Below are 20,166 nucleotides of genomic sequence, written 5' to 3'. Positions count from 1 at the left end.
GGGAAATTTTCACACAATTTCCACAGTCTTGTCTTGAATGTTTATCTTCAAACAAGATGTGTGTGTGATGGGAACAGGTGGTAGAGAAACTTTGCTTCACAACGTTAAGTGTGAACGAGTTGATGATGACTTAGAGCTCGGCCTGCAGCTGTCCACAAATGCAAGCGTCATCTATGTATTGCAGCTTGATGACTTGGATGGGGGCATCTTAATCTCAGAGTGAGGAGATGTGGCTGAGGTGGTTCCTAGTTGTCTTACAGATTAGCTCCAGCCCAGCAAGGAGACTGTTATAGATGAAACAGCCCTATGGGCAGAGCGACATAGTCTGGAGCTGAGGTAAAGGTGATGATATCTTGTCTGACCCAGTCTACACTGGTAAGGAGGGGGAGCTTAGGAGGAGACAATGGCGCCGAACGGTGACTCCTTTGCATGCATACTTGGAACCAGCTCTATCTCCATCTTTATTATCTCTATTTTTCCCTTTCAGGGTTCCTTTGAAGACCCTGACCTGGAGTTACATGCTGACTTTGGTTCTTTACGGGAATTGGACCTGCTCTCGGAGTTTCATGACTGGCCGTTATTCGATAAGCCGAGGATGCGGCCTAAGAGACTAGCTTGCTTTCAGCGTTCCGGGATCTGGTGACCCTGGAGACGGACAGACTAAAGGTCGGTGTCCCAGCAGGAAATTGGTGTATTGTGGGAGATGGAAGATCTCTGCCTGTGTGCCCAGAGACCCGAATTTTTTGGGCATAGAGCTCAGAAAAAGTGACGCAACAGACTTCTAACATTGTAAATCAGCGAGTTGTTTTTTTCCCCCTGTGAAATGGGGACACCTCTTTTTCCATTACTAGGGAGAGAGAGAGAGCCTGTGGTATGTCGAATACCAGGTGAAAGAGTAGTCTCTGGAGTACTGCAACTCTGTGTCTTCACTGATGCTCTGCTGCACGCTTGAGTGCTTGGTGGGGTGGGGGGGGGTGATGCTTTTTTTTGTTGATGGGGAGGAGGGATCATTGCTTTGCTGCTGTTTATGCATGGGAGGGAGGAGCTGGGGGGGACTTTGAGTTCTAACATTTAACTGTCATTCATTTTTTGGGGAACTCCTCTGTTTTCGAGGATATTTGCGAAGAAAAAGCATTTCAGGACGTACATTGTATACATTTCTCTGACATTAAATGTACCTTTGAAACCATGCAGCAGTCGTAAGAGGGAGATACATTTCTGGTGGGGGGGTCACAGTTGGGAAAGATGTTTCATAGAGATAGAGTAAACTGCAGATGCTGGAACTCAGGGTTGAGCAGCATCAGTAGGTCAGGGGGAAGGATTGGGTTTCCAACTCCACCCCTCTCCTACCTGGCTCCATCTGCCCATCATCCTTCACCCCCTCCTTAGTCCACTAATCACCTCCGGCTTCCATCTTCCCTCTTCATTCTCCCTCAGTCCTGATGCAGGGTTTCAACCAAACATGTTGACAGTACCCCTCCCTCTTCAGAAGCTGCCCGACCCAGCAAACTGAGTTTTGCTAAGGATGCTTCCCAGTCTCTTTCCATGATATAGCCAAGGGTTTTGCATCATTCCCAGAGGTTGATGCTGCTGCCTGCTTTTCTCCTGGAACTACCAGGCAGTGAAGATTGGGGGAGCAGTTCAGCAGTTGGGAGGTTGTGGCGGAGGGAGAACTCTAACACCAAGGGCAGAGTCAGAGCTGAGCTCTTGTTTGGAGTATTCCTTCCAGGAGGCACTGACTGTCAGCATCTCCTGACTAGGCTGTCAGTAGACTACTCGGAGTCTGACCTCCAGCTGGACTTGGCAGTGCTGAAGAAGCCATGGACAGGGCAGAATCTCATGAAGCACTGGTCTCTCGTTCTCCAGCCACTCACGGAGCCAGTCTGTTGGAGAAGAGAGTGGACAAGGTGGCAGTAAGTTCAGCAGTCGTTGACTCATTTTCTGGTGGAGGTGATGCTGACTTTCTTGTGGTCAGTTGCTCGGAATCTGGCTGATGCAGGAGCAATGACAAGTGCTGCCACAAACTTTTTTTACCTGTCCCTGATGAGAGCGGGTGTGCAGTTCAGCTAACTCCGCTGGAGTCAATGTTCCCATCTCATTTTTCTGGAGATTTGATCCTTTCTGATCCTGGAATCAAAGTTGACTGGGAGCTTAAGTTTGCTTAGTGGGAAACTAGCCAGTGGTCTTTCAAGGTCAGAGTAGAAGTTCTCCTTCCTGGTTGAAGCCAATGTACTGACGACTGTAGTATCCTGGTTCCGTGTTCAAAAGAGTAATTTGAAAGAAAGACTGTGATGAGTTATCTTATCCTGCTGGGAGTGGCTGAGGTGCCAGACTGCTCCATCCTGCCAGTGAAACCATCCCGTAAAACAAAGCACCTTTCTGATTTGCCCTTTCTTAAAAAGGATCCCTCAAATTATGTTGAAGGGTCACCCACCTGGTTATCTTCTCACAGATACTGCCTGACCTGTTGAAGTTTTCCAGCCCGTCCTGTTTCTGTACCCACAACCCTGCTCTTTGATGTCTTTCTCATTTCACTCCAGAGCAGTGATGTCAATATTAGAGCATTGGGATTGTTGGGCTTTGGAGGAGTGACGTTTTTTTCTGTCATTGGGGCTGCCCACTAAGGCCTGTGCCACCTTTGGGTATCTCTATTCCAAGTTGATTGAGAAAACATTGGAGATCCCAGGAGAACAAAGAATGGAGGAAGTAATTTTACAGATGGAGATGTGAGACCCTTAGCCAAGCCAATAGTGAGGCAGACTTCTTCCATGTGCTTCTGGGACAAATTTGAGGCTTCGGTGTTTTTGATTTCTTGAAAAGGGGAAACTGTCAGGGTTTGTTCAGAGTTTTGGAAGATGTAGATCTGAGGCAGCTTGCCCTGTTCAGAACTAGAACGCAAGGTCGGGTGTGGGAAAATGGTGATGGTTTTGCAAAAGACAAATGTTTGTGTGTAGTGTGTGTTGATGGAAGTGTAACACCCATCCCTTGTTATTGACACTGTTCTAAAATCTGTTTACTACCACTTCATTCTTCAGTCTTTTTTTGGGCTGCAGGGCAATCTGATCAGTTCAGATAGAGGGAGTCAGCTGAATTTGCTGCAGTGAACCAGACCTGGACCTCTGAATGTCTCACTATATGAAAGTGATGGGAACGATCCTGCCCTCCCCTTTAAGCAGCTGTTCCACAAAGCTGTTTAGTTCTGGGAACTTTGATTCATGCAAATTGTTTAATGATTCTGATGAAAAATGTAAACTTTAGTATCTTTGCAGATAACGTAAAATTGTTGAAGTTATAGAAAGTGAGGCAACTGCAGGATACAAATCATTTGGAAATTTGAATGGAGAAAAGTCAGATGGAGCTAATCTGGGCAAATGTGTGCTTTTGCACTTTGCAAAAGGGAAGTAGAAATTAATTGACACCATTACGGAAGCCCATTATGTCACAGCCCATAATATGGGACAAAAGAAACAGTAAAGTAAAGCTTCCTTTGATGTGTGAATACCTAGGGTGTTGAAAATTGGACAGAAGGTTATGATTTTGGTATATTAGCCAGGCCCTTTTACATCTCTGAGATTTATAGGGCCATATGATATTGTAGATAAAGCCAGACTGTTAGTCTATCAAATTCACACTGCTAATAAGTTGGATTGGTATCATATTAACCAACTCAGAGGAAGTAAATGTGCTGTAGTAGCTGAGGTCCATAAGACACACTGTCAGTGGGATGTGCTAGATAGAAATGGTGATCTATATTTCAGGTAAGTGATGAGGATGATGAGGACAAAGGAGCAGTCGCCCGCTCAGTGAGTTGGACTGCTTGCACCCGGAGGTTAAGGATAGTTTACTTCACATTCAGCACCAAAAGGGGGGGTTAAGAAAAGCAATTACTGCAATTGCAGAAGCCAAGGAAGAGAGGATGGGAGTGAGAAGGAGATGGGAGGCTGTTTTCATAGCCAGGTCTTTTGGGAATAAAGTAGGAGTTGAATTTAGAGGGAGTATCAGATGATTAGATAAGAACAGAAAATGTTCTCGATGTTTGTTTCCAGGTACTGGAAAATGATTGGCGTTTGCTGAGTGGCCGTGGGCTTTGCTGAAGGTTACATGTTGTATAATTAAATGTATCATTAGCTAATTGTTTATTCACTCAGGCAGATAAAGATTAGAGTGGCTGTGGATGAAGACTCATGGAAAAGTCTGCTTGGATTCTATCAGATACCATGGATTGTGAGGATGAAGAAGGTGAAATTGTTTTTACAAATTTATGAAGAACTAGGATAAAGTTTTGTAAAAGAAATAAGACAGGTGTTTTGATAATTGGGGTCATGTAATTGTGATATTACTTGATTGTGATTGTGAAAAGATTGGACTAGGATAAAGATGGGAAGTCACTTTTATGGGGACATTGCTTCAGGTTTAACAACAAGGCTTATAATTCAATTACAACTTCATTGTGAATATAATGGGAATGATTGGTGTGGACACAAATGAGAAAGGAAATCAGCAGTTAGCGTTTACTCCTAGCAATCCAATTCCCGTTGCTCTGCTGCTCTGAGACCTTCCCTATACACCTTACCCCATGCATACCACAATCACTGCAATGCCGTGTTACTAGTGTTTTGTTGTGTGAGGAGGTTCAGGCGATATAAAGGGAGTAAGACTTGTATTATAAGAAACAGAAGCATGAATTATAAACAGGAGAAAGACTGCAGATGTTGGAAAGCAAAAGCAACACACACAAAGCTGGAGGAGCTCAGCAGTTCAGGCAGCATCTATGGAAATGAATAGTCGACATTTTGGGCCGAGACCCTTCCTCAGGAGTGTGAGGAGTTGTCCTTCTTCCAGGATGCAGACATGTTCAAGTGTTGTCCAACTTGATATCGCTCCAAGCTCCTAGTTGGTGTGGATAAGCCACCAGGAGCTTTACAACATCCATTTATTAAACAGTTTACTCATTCAGAAATTAGAACATGAGAGAGGCAAAGAACTCTAGTGTATCCTAATCCCATGTGGAGTTTCCATAGTAAGTACACTAAATATTGTGGAGATAAACTTGCATTTGAGTTCTGTACGGCAAAAGATGAAAGAAATCATAAATGCAGGTTATGAGGATGTGGGCGAGATTAATACACCGGGTTAGCAACAAGCAAATATTGTTTTGGAAATGCTCCATATCTTATGACCCTTGGGAGATATGACAAACCAAATTATTGGCAGAGTTAATGATGAAACTACTCAAAATACTGAGGATCCTGTTTGTATAAGTATACCTGCTGGTGACTTTCTGTACCTGGGGTTGATGTGGTACAATCTGGGAACTATACGGTTCTCAGTTGGATTTCAGATAAACAATTGAAAGATGGGTAGGCACCACCACCTTAGGGTGTCACATTAGGGAATTCACCTTGACAAATCATCTCCTTGGAGATTGTAGGAATAAGTTTGGTCTACTGTATGTTGGAACAGTTTAAATGCAAACGAAAGGTCTCGGCCTGAAACATCGACTGCACCTCTTCCTACAGATGCTGCTTGGCCTGCTGCGTTCGCCAGCAACTTTGATGTGTGTTGTTGGAACAGTTCTTCATTTTCTTCACCATAGTGACAACTGAACCTGCCCACTATACAAGGTTCATGGTGGCAGGAAGTATGAAAGAGAAATCAGGATTTGACTTTCTAACCCATCCATTTGTTCTGTAAAGTGGCAAGGATCCACCAGGGAGTAAATATTGGCTTCCTGCTATCAAAAAGGAGAACATTGGTTTTGTTTGAAGGATCTGGTTAAGAAACGGTTAACAGATTGTGGGTTTGTTTCTTATAATAACTGTTCTCCATTTATCTTGCCTGTCAATAACAGGAGATTCCTAAAATGTGCTATAGTGAATGATAACCCTTTGCCTCTTCAAGTGCACACTACAGAAAGGAGAATTTACTTTGCAGTTTGCATGAGCCTAACAGTGCATTCGCCAGTGTTTTGAGGGACTTAGTTTTTGCCAGACAAATATTCCCCAAACCTGTTGTAAAACCAGCCATTATATATGCAGTATAAATATATGCAAATATATGCAGTATATCCATTCTGCTGAGGACTGGGATACCTGTCTCCTACCCTTCCCCCTATTCCTCAGTTTACCACAGAGTTGCCAACGAGAATGAAACCATTATCAGACAATGGGTTGGATTATCAAAAGTTATTAAAGATTATGTGGATTTAGCTAATAACACTTTGCGGAATCACTCCTTTAGGAGTGAAGTTTGGAACTGAGGTCTGAACGTTAACGTACATCCTGGTAATCGTATGTTCTTCCCTTTGTTCTCATGATTATCTAGTATTTTCCAAAATGTTTTTGCCCTTAGGTGCCTGCATGTTAAATTCCATTCCAAGTCTCTTTTTAGTGATTTTATCTGACTTTACAACATAATTTTGTCTCTCTTTGAGTAATACGCACCCCATACTTTAATATTTAATTAAATCTTATTATACACAAAATATGGTATGAAATCAGCTATGCTTTATAATCTGTTATATACCTGTTTACTGATTATATTTAAACATACCAATGTTTGTGATATTACTTTTTTTTATCGAGGCTTTAATGTCTATGCTATTTTGACCACTACAGTCTGAAGTGATAAGGAAAGAGAATAAGATTGAGGAGCCTTGGATGCAAGCAGCAAGAGCTCCGTCACAAGGAAGACTCCCGTGGCAGGGGCCGGGACCAGCAGGAGATCCCCTGTTTCAGTGTTACAGGTTGAGAGGTGATCTGAGTGAGTACTGTTACGAAAGGAACAACACTCAGGACTTGCGCTGTTGGCTTAGGTTCAGCTTGATTTATATTGGCCTTTACACAGAGACAATAATGTGTGAGATCTGAATGAAAAAGGGTTCATGTAGTGAATTGCCTAACTTTGGTCAGTTTGTTATAGGCCAACAATGGGCAGCGAAGTGGGCACATATCTGTGGAGAGTTTGTGGATCAGCTGAAGGACCGGGTGGTAGGATAACATCCCACTGGGCTTCAGGAAGAAGTAAGAGCCGTTCTTATTAATGAATAGAGCACATGGGGAATGGCAAGGCTCAGACTGTATATCCATCTACTGGAAGGAGTACAGGGGTACGTGAGACAGGATATAACTGGGCTCTGGTTGCCACAGGGAAGGGCAGTCCAGGAATCACGACCAGGAGAGCATCCAGTGCCAGTGTAGACTTACCTGTGTACAGAGTTTCATGGACTGTTTCGGAGTGATGATGTAATTGGTCATGATAACAAAGGAGTCCAATCCCTGAGGAAGGAAATGCAGAGGACAATGAGTGGCAGAGCAGGACACGAGGTTCTGAAGATGTTTGCAATCTTGAACAACACACGGAAATGCAGTGAGGCAGCATCTATGGAAGGGAATAACCAGTCGATGTTTCAGCCCTAGACCCTTCTTCAAGACTGGAAAAATTGGGGAAGAAGCCAGAATAAAAAGGTGGGGGGGGGGAGGGGTGACAAGCACAAGCTAGTAGGGAATAGGTGAAACCAGGTGAGGGGGAAGGTGTGTGGGTGGGTAGGGGAGAGGGCGGTGAGAGGAGTAGAAGAGGAGGTATTAGGGTAATAGGGCTGAGGAAGGATCTAATAGGTGAGGACAGTGGACCACGGAAGAAGGGGAGGAGGTGGGGCAGGTCATGAAGGGGAGCAGGGGAATAGAAGAGGCAAGAAAACATGAGAATGAGGGAAAACAAGAAGGTGCTATGTGTTTGGCCTCATCGTGGCAGTAGAGGAGCTGTGGACAGCATGACAGCATGGGAATGGGAAGTTGAAATGGGTGGCCTTTTGTGCTGAATTCACCCAGCACTTTGTGTGAGAGTCGTTCCTCCTCTCTAACTCTGACAGTTAACAGCCTGGACATTGAAGTCCAAACTTAGCACTTTTACTGAGCACAAACAACCGAAGGTCTGTTGTTCCAGTTAGTCTCACGATGTGGGCAGAGCTGCTGTGGCCGGTGTTTATTTTGGAGCCTTTTTTCTGAGTCGTAACCCAGAATCTGGCGCAATGGCCCACCATTCATACCTGCGATGGGAAGGTGTAGTCCACCGTGTCCAGCACCCTGGGGCCGATCGTGGAGAGGTTGGTGAAGCCAAAGCCTTTCACTTTGATGGAGACGGAACTGGTGGTGGAGTCTGTGTATTGGTAGCCCTTCTCGTGGATGAAGACCCAGCTGCAGCAGAAAGAGTGGGAGGCTGTTTACTCCAGACAACCCATGAATACTGCAACGGGGACGGCAGATGTGGCACCTCACCTCCATCTCCAGCAGAGAGTACTGGATCATTACCAAACACTGCCCCACCCCACAAAAACATCCAAAACAGACAGCCCCCTACCAACACATCCAACACCGAACACCCAGAGACAATCCAATACACCCCCCCCACAGACACATCCGACACCTTCCCCCCCCACAGACACATCCGACACCACCCCACAGACACATCCGACACCCCCCCACAGACACATCCGACACCTTCCCCCCCCACAGACACATCCGACACCTTCCCCCCCCACAGACACATCCGACACCACCCCACAGACACATCCGACACCCCCCCACAGACACATCCGACACCTTCCCCCCCATGGACACATCCGATACCTCCCCCCCACAGACACATCCGACACCTTCACCCCCCCCAGACACATCCGACACCTTCCCCCCCAACAGACACATCCGACACCACCCCACAGACACATCCGACACCTTCCCCCCCCCACAGACACATCCGATACCTCCCCCCCACAGACACATCCGACACCTCCCCCCCCACAGACACATCCGACACCTTCCCCCCCCACGGACACATCCGATACCTCCCCCCCACAGACACATCCGACACCACCCCACAGACACATCCGACACCTTCCCCCCCCCCACAGACACATCCGACACCTCCCCCCCCACAGACACATCCGATACCTTCCCCCCCCACGGACACATCCGATACCTCCCCCCCACAGACACATCCGACACCTTCACCCCCCCAGACACATCCATCACCTCCCCCCCACAGACACATCCGATACCTCCCCCCCACAGACACATCCGACACTTCCCCCCCCACAGACACATCCGACACCTTCCCCCCCCACAGACACATCCGACACCACCCCACAGACACATCCGACACCTTCTCCCCCCACAGACACATCCGATACCTTCCCCCCCACAGACACATCCGATACCTCCCCCCCCACAGACACATCCGACACCTTCCCCCCCACAGACACATCCGACACCCCCCCTACAGACACATCCGATACCTTCCCCCCCCCACAGACACATCCGACACCTTCCCCCCCCCACAGACACATCCGACACTCCCCCCACAGACACATCCGACACCTCCCCCCCACAGACACATCCGACACCACCCCACAGACACATCCGACACCTTCCCCCCCCCACAGACACATCCGACACCTTCACCCCCCACAGACACATCCGACACCCCCCCACGGACACATCCGACACCTTCCCCCCCCCCAGACACATCCAACACCCCCCCAACACAAACACATCCGACACCATCCCGCCCCCCCCCCGCAGGCACATCCGTCACTCACACTTCACCGTCTCCCCTCCCCGTCACTCACACTTCACCATCTCCCCTCCCCGCCACAGACACTTCACCTTCTCCTCGCACACCCACACCATCATAGACACTTCTCCCATCTCCTGCCATCACATTGTCACAGACACTTTACCAATCTCCCCTCCCTGTCACAGCATCATAGACACTTCGCCCGCCACCCCTCCCCCAGCTCTGCTCCCCTTGCCGCCAACGCCCCTTTGCCCAGCTGCCCTCCCCTTGCCGCCGCGGGCGCTTCGCCCGGCTCCCCTCCTTACACCATCACGAACATTTCCCAATTTCTGATTTCTGGGAGCTGAGCCTGTCGCTAGCGTTGGGTCTGAATTTCATACACGCAGACAATGAAAGGACACATACTGTATTCACAGATAAATGCAGCATGATGTTTGGTCTTCCATGTGGTGTTTATTCTCCTTTTACAATCAAATGTAATGTCCTTCCCTGATTATAGCCATGTGCCTTTTCCTCCCCATCTGTAGATCTGAGTTCCCACTCTTTTGGGACTAGTTTGTATTCATGGTCTGACTTCGCTGACAGTTGGTAACCAATGTTCACGTTGTACTGTGAACCTATCACCCAACACCAGATAGATCAGAGTAAACAGTTAACGTTTCAGGCCGTGACCCTTCATCATGATCTCTGCAGACGCTTCGCCAGGATCGCTGATGAAGGCTCTCGGCCTGGAACGTCCACAGTACTCTTTTCCATGGACGCTGCCTGGGCTGCAGAGTTTTTCCAGCATTTTGTGTGTGTTGTTCAGAATTCCAGCATCTGCAGATTTTCTTGTGTACCAGATGGGTCGGTGTGGATTTCAGTGGAGATGGTGTTCCATGTACATGATTGAATTTCTTGAGGAGGTTACTATTACAATTAGATGTGTTGGGTATGATTTACCTGGACTTTCCTTAGGTTATCGAAATGGTCCTGCATCGTAGGGAGGTTGTGGAGGATTATGGCCAACTGGGTTGGGTAAATACCTTTTGTATAGCAGCGGTGGCCAACCTTTTACATTCCATGTGTCAATATTTTCCTCTCACGAGTTCAGATGTGCCATACAACTCTTGTACCCCCCTTCAATTCTTGTAAAACTATGTTAATATAGAACTCCTCCAGCTTTCAAATCCCTTACTCACTCTTCCTTCAGTTAGTCCTGACGAAGGGTCTCGGCCTGAAACGTCGACTGCGCCTCTTCCTATAGATGCTGCCTGGCCTGCTGCGTTCACCAGCAACTTTGATGTATGTTGCTTGAATTTCCAGCATCTGCAGAATTCCTGTTGTTTAATATAGAACTCGTGTGTGAAAAAGTTGACGCATGGAGTGTAACAGGTTGGTCACCCCGGGTGTGGTTGTCTGTATTGCTCAATGCCTGTATCAGCAGAAAATCATGGTGTTGTCCCCTGGCCTACAGCTGTACACAGCGAGGTTGTCTGGTGTTGCTCTACTGATGTAGAAACAAGACTACAGGGTGTTGCCCTCTGGCCTATAGCTGTACACAGCAAGGCCATGTGATTTAGGTATTTTTCCCTGTAGCTTGCTTCGAACACTACCAAATATGGAAGTGTTGAACAAACCATACCCGTTAGAATGAACTATAAGGAGGGTACGTGTACTGATTGTAAGCAGTCGTTGCTCTCTGGAGGGACATTTTCCATGTCACGTAAATAAAGAGCCTTCTAAGGAATACCTGAGTCTGAGTCTTGTGTGGGAAAAGGAAATTCCCCAACAGTGGTCCGAACGTTTAAGGACAAAGGCTGTAAACGGGATCCCTCATTAGCCTGGTGGCAGGATAGCACTGGGCGAATGTTGGTCTGACTGGAAGTCTGTAACTACTGGTATGCTGTTGGAATTGGAGATGCAGATAAAGAAAATGTTTGTCCAAGGACACAGATCAACTAAAAAATCGGACGGAATGGTGGCATATGAAACTTAATCCAGACAAGTGTGAGGAAAAGCTCTTTGGAGGGTCAACTTTTGTTAGAGTAAGTGCCATGGACTGGCACAACCACTAACGCAGCTGCATAGCAGATTTGGCAATTGCACGTGCCAGCTAATCATTATTTCATTGTGAGGGCATTCAACTCCCTTCTTTTCGCTGTAGCGCTTGTCGAGACTTGAGCAAAGCACAGCAACGTTACAGTGCCTGCTTGCATTCAGCCTTGCCTGAGAAAATGGAATGTCGGGCTGACTGACGCTGAAGACTAGCGCTATTCATTTTGTATTTAGGTATTCATTTCAGCCACGTTGTTGGCATCTAGTTTTCCATTTGAGAGTTTTAGTTAACGGCCCTATTTGGCCTAGCGTTTATTGCTTTCCTTTCCCTTAAAACCCTGTTCACATTAAAGTCTGTGAACAATTGACCTGCTTCAGTGTCTCTCTCTCTCCGCATTTGGGCCGTATCCAGACATTTTGACTTAAAGCTTAGGAATGTTGCTGTACTGAGAACTTGGGGTGCAAGTCACTAGGTCCCTGACAGATGACAAAGGGAGTAAAGAAAACATTGGTATGCTTGTTCCCAGGCTGAGGCACTGAACCAAAGAGTGAGCAGGAATACAGAAAATAAATCACCCGGTACAGTCCCGGTCGCCATACCACAGGAAGTCGGTGTTAGGGAGAGTGTGCAGAGGTGTTACCTGAAATGGAGGGTGGTTGTTGCAAGGACAGATTGGACAGGCTGGGTTTCTGCTCACTAGAAGGTAGGATACTGAGGAATGGCCTGTTTACATAAACTCAGAATCTTTTCTCCCCCTGGAGCAGGGAAGTCCAGAACAAGAGGGCACAGATTTGAGGTGAGCAATTTAGAGGAGATCTGAGGTGTGAGTTTTCACGGGGAGAAGGTGGTTATCTGAAATCAGATAACAGAGGCAGATATAGTTACAAAGTTTAAAAGGTACTTCCACAGATAAGAATGACATAGAGGGTTAGGGGCCTAATGTAGGCGAAAGGGATTGGTGTGGATGGGTGTTACAGTTGGCGTGGATGAAGGGGTCACATTGTAAAATACTTTGATTCTGTGAAGAGGAGTTAGCATTCGGAGAGCAGTGCCTGACTTTAATTTATTCATTGTTCAGCAGTTACTGCCCTTGAATGCCCGTGAGCTGAGCTGATGCTGAAGAATCAGCTGTACAGAATGGGCCCAGAGTCACAGATAAACCAGAATTGATAGGAATAGCAGATTTCTCCCAAAAAAAGGGCATGAGTGAAAAAGATGGTGTTTTTTTTTACAGCAATTTGGAAATTTGTAGAGAGGGCAAATGTTCAGATGACTGGAGGGGGGCAAATGTTATTTCTTTGTTGAAGAAAGGGATTAGGGATAACCCTGTGAGTCTTACTTCAGTAGTGGGCAAGTTATTGGAGAGGTTTCTTCAAGACAGGATTTACAAGCATTTGGAGAGGCACAGGATGATTAGGGGTCATCAGCGTGGCTTTGTGAAGGGCAGATCATGCCCCATGAGCCTGGATTGAATTCTTTGATAATGTGACAAAGCACAATGATGAAGGTAAAACAGTGGATGTAATATATATGGAATTTAGTTAGGCATCTGATAAGCTTCCCATGGTATTCTCGTTCAGAAAATCAGGAGGTATTGGATCCAGGGAAACCTGTCTGTGTGGATTCAGAACTGGTTTGCCCATAAAAGGCAGAGAGTGATAGTAAATGAAACGTGTCCCACCTGGAGGTCCGTGACCAGTGCTGTTCCATGGGGATCTGTTCTGGAAGCCCTGCTCGTTGTGATTTTTATAAATGGCTTGGATGAGGAAGTGGAACAGTGGGTTGGTTAGTTTGTAGGTGGCATGAAGGTTGGTGGAGTTGTGGACAGTGTAGAAGGTTGCCTTAGGTTACAATGGACATGGACAGGATGCAGGTCTGGACTGAGAAGGAGCAGATAGAGGTCAATCCAGGAAAGTGTGAAGTGGTTAGACCACACATGGAGTATGGCATTCAGTTCTGGTTGCCTCATTATAGGGAGGATAGAAGCTTTCGAGAGGGTACAGAGGAAATTTACCAGAATGCTGCCTGGATTAGAGTTCATGTCTTATGAGTATAGGTTGAGCGAGCTAGGGCTTTTCTTTTTGGAACGAATGAAGATGAGCGGTGACTTGATAGAGCTGTACAACATAAGAGGCATACATTATATCAAGTGGATAGCCAAAGGTCTTTTCCCAGGGCAGAACGGACCAATAAAAGGAGACATAATTCTAAGGTGATGGGGGCATGTCAGAGGTAAGTTTTTTTTTTACTCAGACTTGCGGGTGTGTGGAACACCTCGCCAGGGGTGGCGGTAGAGGAAGATGTGATAAGGAAACTTTAAAATCTCTTAGATAAGCACATGGATGATAGAAAAATGAAGAGCTGTGTAGGAAGGAAGGTTTAGATTAAGGCTGGCACAACATCATGGGCTGAATGGCCTTCACTGTGCTGTAGTGCTCTGTGTTCTATATTCATGCCATTGGGTTGTAGACTGCCCAGGCAGAACATAAGGTCTTGTCTCTCCAGTTTGTTTGGGGTTTATCCTGGATCGAAGGGTGATCTTGTTGAGGTTTATAGACTGAGAGGTAAAGATCAAATAGATTGTCAGTTTTTTCCCCCAGCGTAGGGAAGTTTAAAAACTAGAGGACATAAGTTTAAGGTGAGAGGGGAAAGATTTAAAGGGGAGCTGAGGGGTGCATTTTTCACACAGGATGGTGAGTATATGGAATGAGCTGCCAGAGGAAGTGGTAGAGGTGGGTACAATGATAACAGGTTCATGGATAGGAGAGGTTTAGAGTGATGTGTGCTGAACACAGGCAAATGATATAGGCGTCTTGGTTAGCATGAACAAGATGGGCCAAAGGGTCTATTCTGTGTTGCACAATGCTGTGAATTTATGAAATACAGGATGTAACCGGCTGGATGCTTTCCCTGGTTGCATTGTCTAGAATTGGGGTCATACTCCCAAAAAGGTGAAAGGTATCAGTTTTGAAACATTAGCTCTGCTTCTTTATCCACAGATGCTGCCTGATCTGCTGGGTGCTTCTGGCCCTTTGTATTTTTATTTCAGATCTTCAGCAGCAGTTTCTTTGATATTTGATTCAACAAAATACGGGAGTCAGAGAGTTGGCCACTCAATCCAGAAACGAGGAGGTTCCTTCACCAGGGGTTGGCGAATTGTTGGAATTCTCTACCCATGAGTGCTGTGGAGAGTCAGTCACTGAGTGTGTTCGAGCAGAGCTCAGGAGAGTTTAGATGTTAAGGGATCTGAGCGATTGAGGAAAGGGGTGCCTAGGTAAAAAAAATCAGCTATGAATGTTAAACACTGGACCAGGCATCTGAAGTCAAAGGCCTCCTGCAGCTTCTATTTCTGGTATTCTCGGAGCCAGTGGCCATGACCAGAGGACCAGATCTGTGCAGCAACATAACAACTTTCTGTAGGCATAAATCTAAACATATCAGTTCAATTTCTCCTGAGATCATCACTGTGTGCTCAGTCTCATTTTAAATTATTAATGAATTTACAAAATCTCTTTTAATTCCTAATTTCTTGATTCAGTATCATGTTTTTGTTGTTATATCCACGTAGAACCAACTCCCAGGCTGTTTCCTTTGTGAGCGTAACATTGCCCTTCACAGGCCCAAATGGGAGGTTGGTGCAGTCTGTTAATGTTTGCGGGGATCCCAGGGATTGCATCCCTGGGGAAGCGTGCTGGAAGCCTGGGAGTGTGACAGCAGTTGCATCAGCAAGTCACTCTGTGTGCTGACAGACTCTGAGGCAGCAGGGAGCAAATCCGTTCAGCAAAGGAAACGGAGTAAAAATAACTCAGGTGACTCCAAGCTGCCGTTGCACTAGTTCAGAGAAGTATGGCAAACTCTGCCCAAGCAAGTTCAGCGCATTCCTTGATTAGATTATGTGATGGCCTGCTTACTTGTAACTGGTCGAGCACTGGATGGGTACAGCTCCAACAGCTCTCATGAATCTCAACACCGTCTAGGTCAAAGCAACCTGGTTGGTTGGCTCTCCAACCATGAAGCATTTGTTGCCTGCATCACCAGCAGAGAGTATAAACCATCTGCAGGTCCTCCTCCGTTCCTCTCCAACAGCACCTCCCAACCGGCAGCATCGATACCGAGGTCAAGGGCAGCTCTCCCTCTCTTCTCCGCTACCCCCATCTCACCACCCTCGACCCTGCTGTTGGCACCATTGTTAGATTGGCAGAGTTTTCAGCAGTGGTAGACAAGTAGCCTGCCAGACAATTAGCTAACCAGCTAGGAAATCAGAGAGGTTCCAATGTGGAAATTAGAAAACAGAAAGTGCAACAAACACTCGGGTGCTCAGGCAACATCTGTGGAGAGAGAAACAGTCAACATTTCAAGAGTAGGGCCCTTTGACAGAAACGAAAAATGGAGAGGAAACAAATCTAGTTTTTAAATACAGAGAAGTTGGGGTGGGTGACTGATGGCTAGAAGAGGGGGGACTATCTCTGGTAAATTAACATTTTATGTAAAAACATCAGGTAATACTGGCTTACACCCCCATCAGCAGTTGCTTGATAACTATGGAGATGGACTTGTTACATACAGTTATTATGCAGAGGCTGTGCAGGGTCCATCAAACGGTGTAAATGATTGTCCTGGATGTTTTTATTGTGATCACAAAACCCTGTTGGACATTAGTAATGTAGAATACTGCAAGTCCCATTCAGTGGAGAGACTGACGGCGGGAGAGCTGTATTGCCTCGGTTGTTGCTTAGACCAGGGTTTTATGTAACCATGTCTCTGTTGCAGCTGCCCATGGGAGGAGATGGCCAAGGCAATGTGGGAAAGAGCAGAGGCCTCTGTGGCGATGTTAGAATCCAGACTGGGTGGTGGGTGGTGCTGTCCCCTAGCGGTTGCTGAGTGGAAGACAAACTGAACCCGACAAGATCCCAAACACCATCAATCTATAAGCCATGCCACTCAGGGACTTGGGCTGTATTATTTTTTTGTGGCTGCATATTTTTCTGCTAACATAACTACATGTGCTTTAAGTGGTATGTTTTGTGAGCTGTGTGCTGTGTTTTGCACCCTGGCCCGACAGGGTTGCTGTTTTGTTTGGCTCTATGGTTGAATGACGGTTAAACATGAATTCGCAGCGACGAGCCCGTTATAACACACCGAACTCAGGAGGAGCTCTGAAGGTCACACAGCATCTACGGAAAGGACTGTAGGGTTGAGGGTTTGGTCCGAGACCCTTTATCAGGACTGGAGAGCAAAGGGGAAGAAGCCAGAATAGGATGTGAGGGGAGGGGAAGGAATATTGCTAGAAGGTGACCGGTGAAGGTAGGAGGGTGGGAGAGTGGGGAATGAAGTGAGAAGCTGGGATGTGAGGAAGGAATATTGCTAGAAGGTGATTGGTGAAGGGTGAAGGAAGGTAGGTGGGGGTGGTGGATGAAGTGAGAAGCTGGGATGTGAGGAAGGAATACTGCTGGAAGGTGATTGGTGAAGGTAGGAGGGTGGTAGAGTGGGGAATGAAGTGTGAAGCTGGGATGTGAGGAAGGAGTACTACTAGAAGGTGACTGGTGAAGGGTGAAGATCGGTAGGTGGGGGGGTGGGAGAGTGGGGAATGAAGTGAAATGCTGGGATGTGAGGAAGGAGTACTACTAGAAGGTGACTGGTGAAGGGTGAAGATCGGTAGGTGGGGGGGGGGTGGGAGAGTGGGGAATGAAGTGAGAAGCTGGGGTGTGAGGAAGGAATACTGCTGGAAGGTGATTGGTGAAGGTAGGAGGGTGGTAGAGTGGGGAATGAAGTGAAATGCTGGGATGTGAGGAAGGAGTACTACTAGAAGGTGACTGGTGAAGGGTGAAGATCGGTAGGTGGGGGGGTGGGAGAGTGGGGAATGAAGTGAAATGCTGGGATGTGAGGAAGGAGTACTACTAGAAGGTGACTGGTGAAGGGTGAAGATCGGTAGGTGGGGGGGTGGGAGAGTGGGGAATGAAGTGAAATGCTGGGATGTGAGGAAGGAGTACTACTAGAAGGTGACTGGTGAAGGGTGAAGATCGGTAGGTGGGGGGGTGGGAGAGTGGGGAATGAAGTGAAATGCTGGGATGTGAGGAAGGAGTACTACTAGAAGGTGACTGGTGAAGGGTGAAGATCGGTAGGTGGGGGGGGTGGGAGAGTGGGGAATGAAGTGAGAAGCTGGGGTGTGAGGAAGGAATACTGCTGGAAGGTGATTGATGAAGGTAGGAGGGTGGTAGAGTGGGGAACGAAGTGAAATGCTGGGATGTGAGGAAGGAGTACTACTAGAAGGTGACTGGTGAAGGGTGAAGATCGGTAGGTGGGGAGGGTGGGAGAGTGGGGAATGAAGTGAGAAGCTGGGATGTGAGGAAGGAATATTGCTAGAAGGTGATTGGTGAAGGGTGAAGGAAGGTAGGTGGGGGTGGTGGATGAAGTGAGAAGCTGGGGTGTGAGGAAGGAATACTGCTGGAAGGTGATTGGTGAAGGTAGGAGGGTGGTAGAGTGGGGAATGAAGTGTGAAGCTGGGATGTGAGGAAGGAGTACTACTAGAAGGTGACTGGTGAAGGGTGAAGATCGGTAGGTGGGGGGGTGGGAGAGTGGGGAATGAAGTGAGATGCTGGGATAGTTAAAGGACTGAAGGAAGAATCTGATCGGCGTGCAGAGTGGACCATGGGAGAACTAACTTCACAGGCAACTGGGTCGTCCCTGCAGACAGAGGGCAGGTGCTCGGCAAAGTGGTCACCTAGTCTACTTAGTTCAATCCCCTCTCTATCGGTGAGACCTGGTGTGGACGAGGAGCTACTTTGCTGAACATCTGTGCTTTGTCTGTCCCCGGCCTCCTCTGCTGCTAGGGCAAGTCCTAATGGAAACTGGAGAGCAGTACTTTGTATTCCCCTGGGCAGTCTATAAGCGGATGTCACAAACATTGAATTCTGCAGTTTCAGGTAACCTGTCCCTTTTCTCTTCCAGATCTTTCCAGTTCCTCTTACACCCACCCCCACCCCCGAGCCCTCCCCCCCCCCGGCACAGTCTGTCTGCCCGTGGGTCTTCTTCCCCCCACTGTTCCCATCTCCCTTGTGCATTTCTCTCCTGTCAAATTCCACCATTGGCAGCCCCTCGTGGCCTCCCGATCATCTCCAATCTTCTGTCGATATCTCCTCTCTTTCCCCCTCACGTGGATCCACCTATCAATTGCCGGCTCTTACCCAACCCCTCCCCTTCCCTCTTTCCGCAGACTCTCTCCTCTGCCTGTCAGTCCAGCTGAAGGGTCTGAAACTGAAACATTCTCTGTCCATATCCTTCCACAAATACTGCCCGACCTGTAAATTCCTCCAGCAGGTAGTTTGTTGCCACACATGCTTGGAACGTGGGAGGAAACCAGAGCACCCAATGGAAACCCAGAGCCGAGAATAATATTGGCATCAAGTGGACTTAGAATTGCTCCGGTTTGTCTGGGAATAGTTCCTGCCAGCTCAACATGCAGCAAATATTTGTTACTATTACTACAGTTTACACAGGGAGAGCGGACTGATCTCTGCAAAATCTAAAATACAAAGGTGTACTCTCTTTAAACTGAATGGTCCTGTCTGTTTTAGAGAGAGCTGGCAGGAAAGCCAGTTACCATGGGTAATGCTCACCGTGAATAACAATACAAGACTGATTTCTAACTTCTGAAACTCCTCAAAACTCATGGAAGAATTTGGTAACCACTCAGGCTGCTGGTGGAACATGTTAGTTATTCGTAGACTTGCATGCTTCCAGGAACCCTTCAGAGCAGCCAGCTCGTCAAACTTGTCTGGAGAAGGTGGAGATCATCAGGGAAGATGGGATGGAAGGAGGAGTGGTTAGAAGGATGCCGAGAGTAGCAGGTAAGGAAAGGTGGGAGAGGGATGCAGAACAAGAGGAGAATGTGGTGGCAAGAGGCAGGGAAGCTAATGATCATTCAGCAATGTCAGCCACATGGGTTACAGTACAGCTTCAAGAAAGACATTTCAGAAAGTAAATTGGGGGTGACCACAAGCCAAGTCTCTTCTTACCTCTTTGGCGTAGTAGGAAGGACAACATGAATAACCTTCTACCCTTGCCTCTGCAAGGTAAACAAGGTGAATACGTCCCCAGTCTCACTCAACACACAGTACTCAGGAGGGGAAACAGACGTTCTCTTACCCCACAACATACACAAGTACAATCAGCTGGATCAGTCGAAAAATAAGTCCGATCCTCTTGTCTCTCAGAGCTATCATCCGTGGAGTTTTATATTCAAACAAAAAATCAGACAGATTCTTGCCTAGTTCGTTGGATCCCATCTTTTTCGAGAGGAGAGGAGAGCCCACACATAGAAACATCACTTCCACAAATCTGTCTTCAATTCATTGCTGCTAGCTCATTTAACACAGGGGGCGGAGCACTAACAAGCACTTTCACATCATCTGAGACCAGCTCCATAACAGTTAAAAATGGGTCTGAGTGAGCCCACTTTTTAACCCTCTGCGATCTGTTTCTTTGTATCAGAAAAAGCATGGGCCAGTTTTTATTTGTTTCGTTTTCGGAATGTGAGCACAGGCAAAGCCAGCATC

At 47.1% G+C, this 20,166-nt stretch overlaps 1 protein-coding gene across 1 annotated transcript in view; it reads right to left on the bottom strand.

The window, feature by feature from the left end:
- Nucleotides 1-19,896, bottom strand: part of p2rx1 (purinergic receptor P2X, ligand-gated ion channel, 1) — a 52,178-nt gene extending 32,282 nt beyond the window's left edge. The window contains exons 1-4 of the mRNA XM_063031760.1: nucleotides 19,757-19,896; nucleotides 8,048-8,195; nucleotides 7,206-7,277; nucleotides 2,035-2,127 (exon numbers count right to left, since the gene is read on the bottom strand). Of these exons, the coding sequence (XP_062887830.1) occupies nucleotides 2,035-2,127; nucleotides 7,206-7,277; nucleotides 8,048-8,195; nucleotides 19,757-19,896 (453 nt within the window). The remainder of the gene's footprint in view (nucleotides 1-2,034; nucleotides 2,128-7,205; nucleotides 7,278-8,047; nucleotides 8,196-19,756) is intronic.
- Nucleotides 19,897-20,166: the final 270 nt, after the last annotated feature.

The sequence above is a fragment of the Mobula hypostoma genome, chromosome 23 (assembly GCF_963921235.1).
Source record: "Mobula hypostoma chromosome 23, sMobHyp1.1, whole genome shotgun sequence".
Taxonomy (NCBI): domain Eukaryota; kingdom Metazoa; phylum Chordata; class Chondrichthyes; order Myliobatiformes; family Myliobatidae; genus Mobula; species Mobula hypostoma.
The sequence above is the reverse complement of the archived record's forward strand: the minus strand, read 5'-3'. Positions and strand labels throughout refer to the sequence as shown.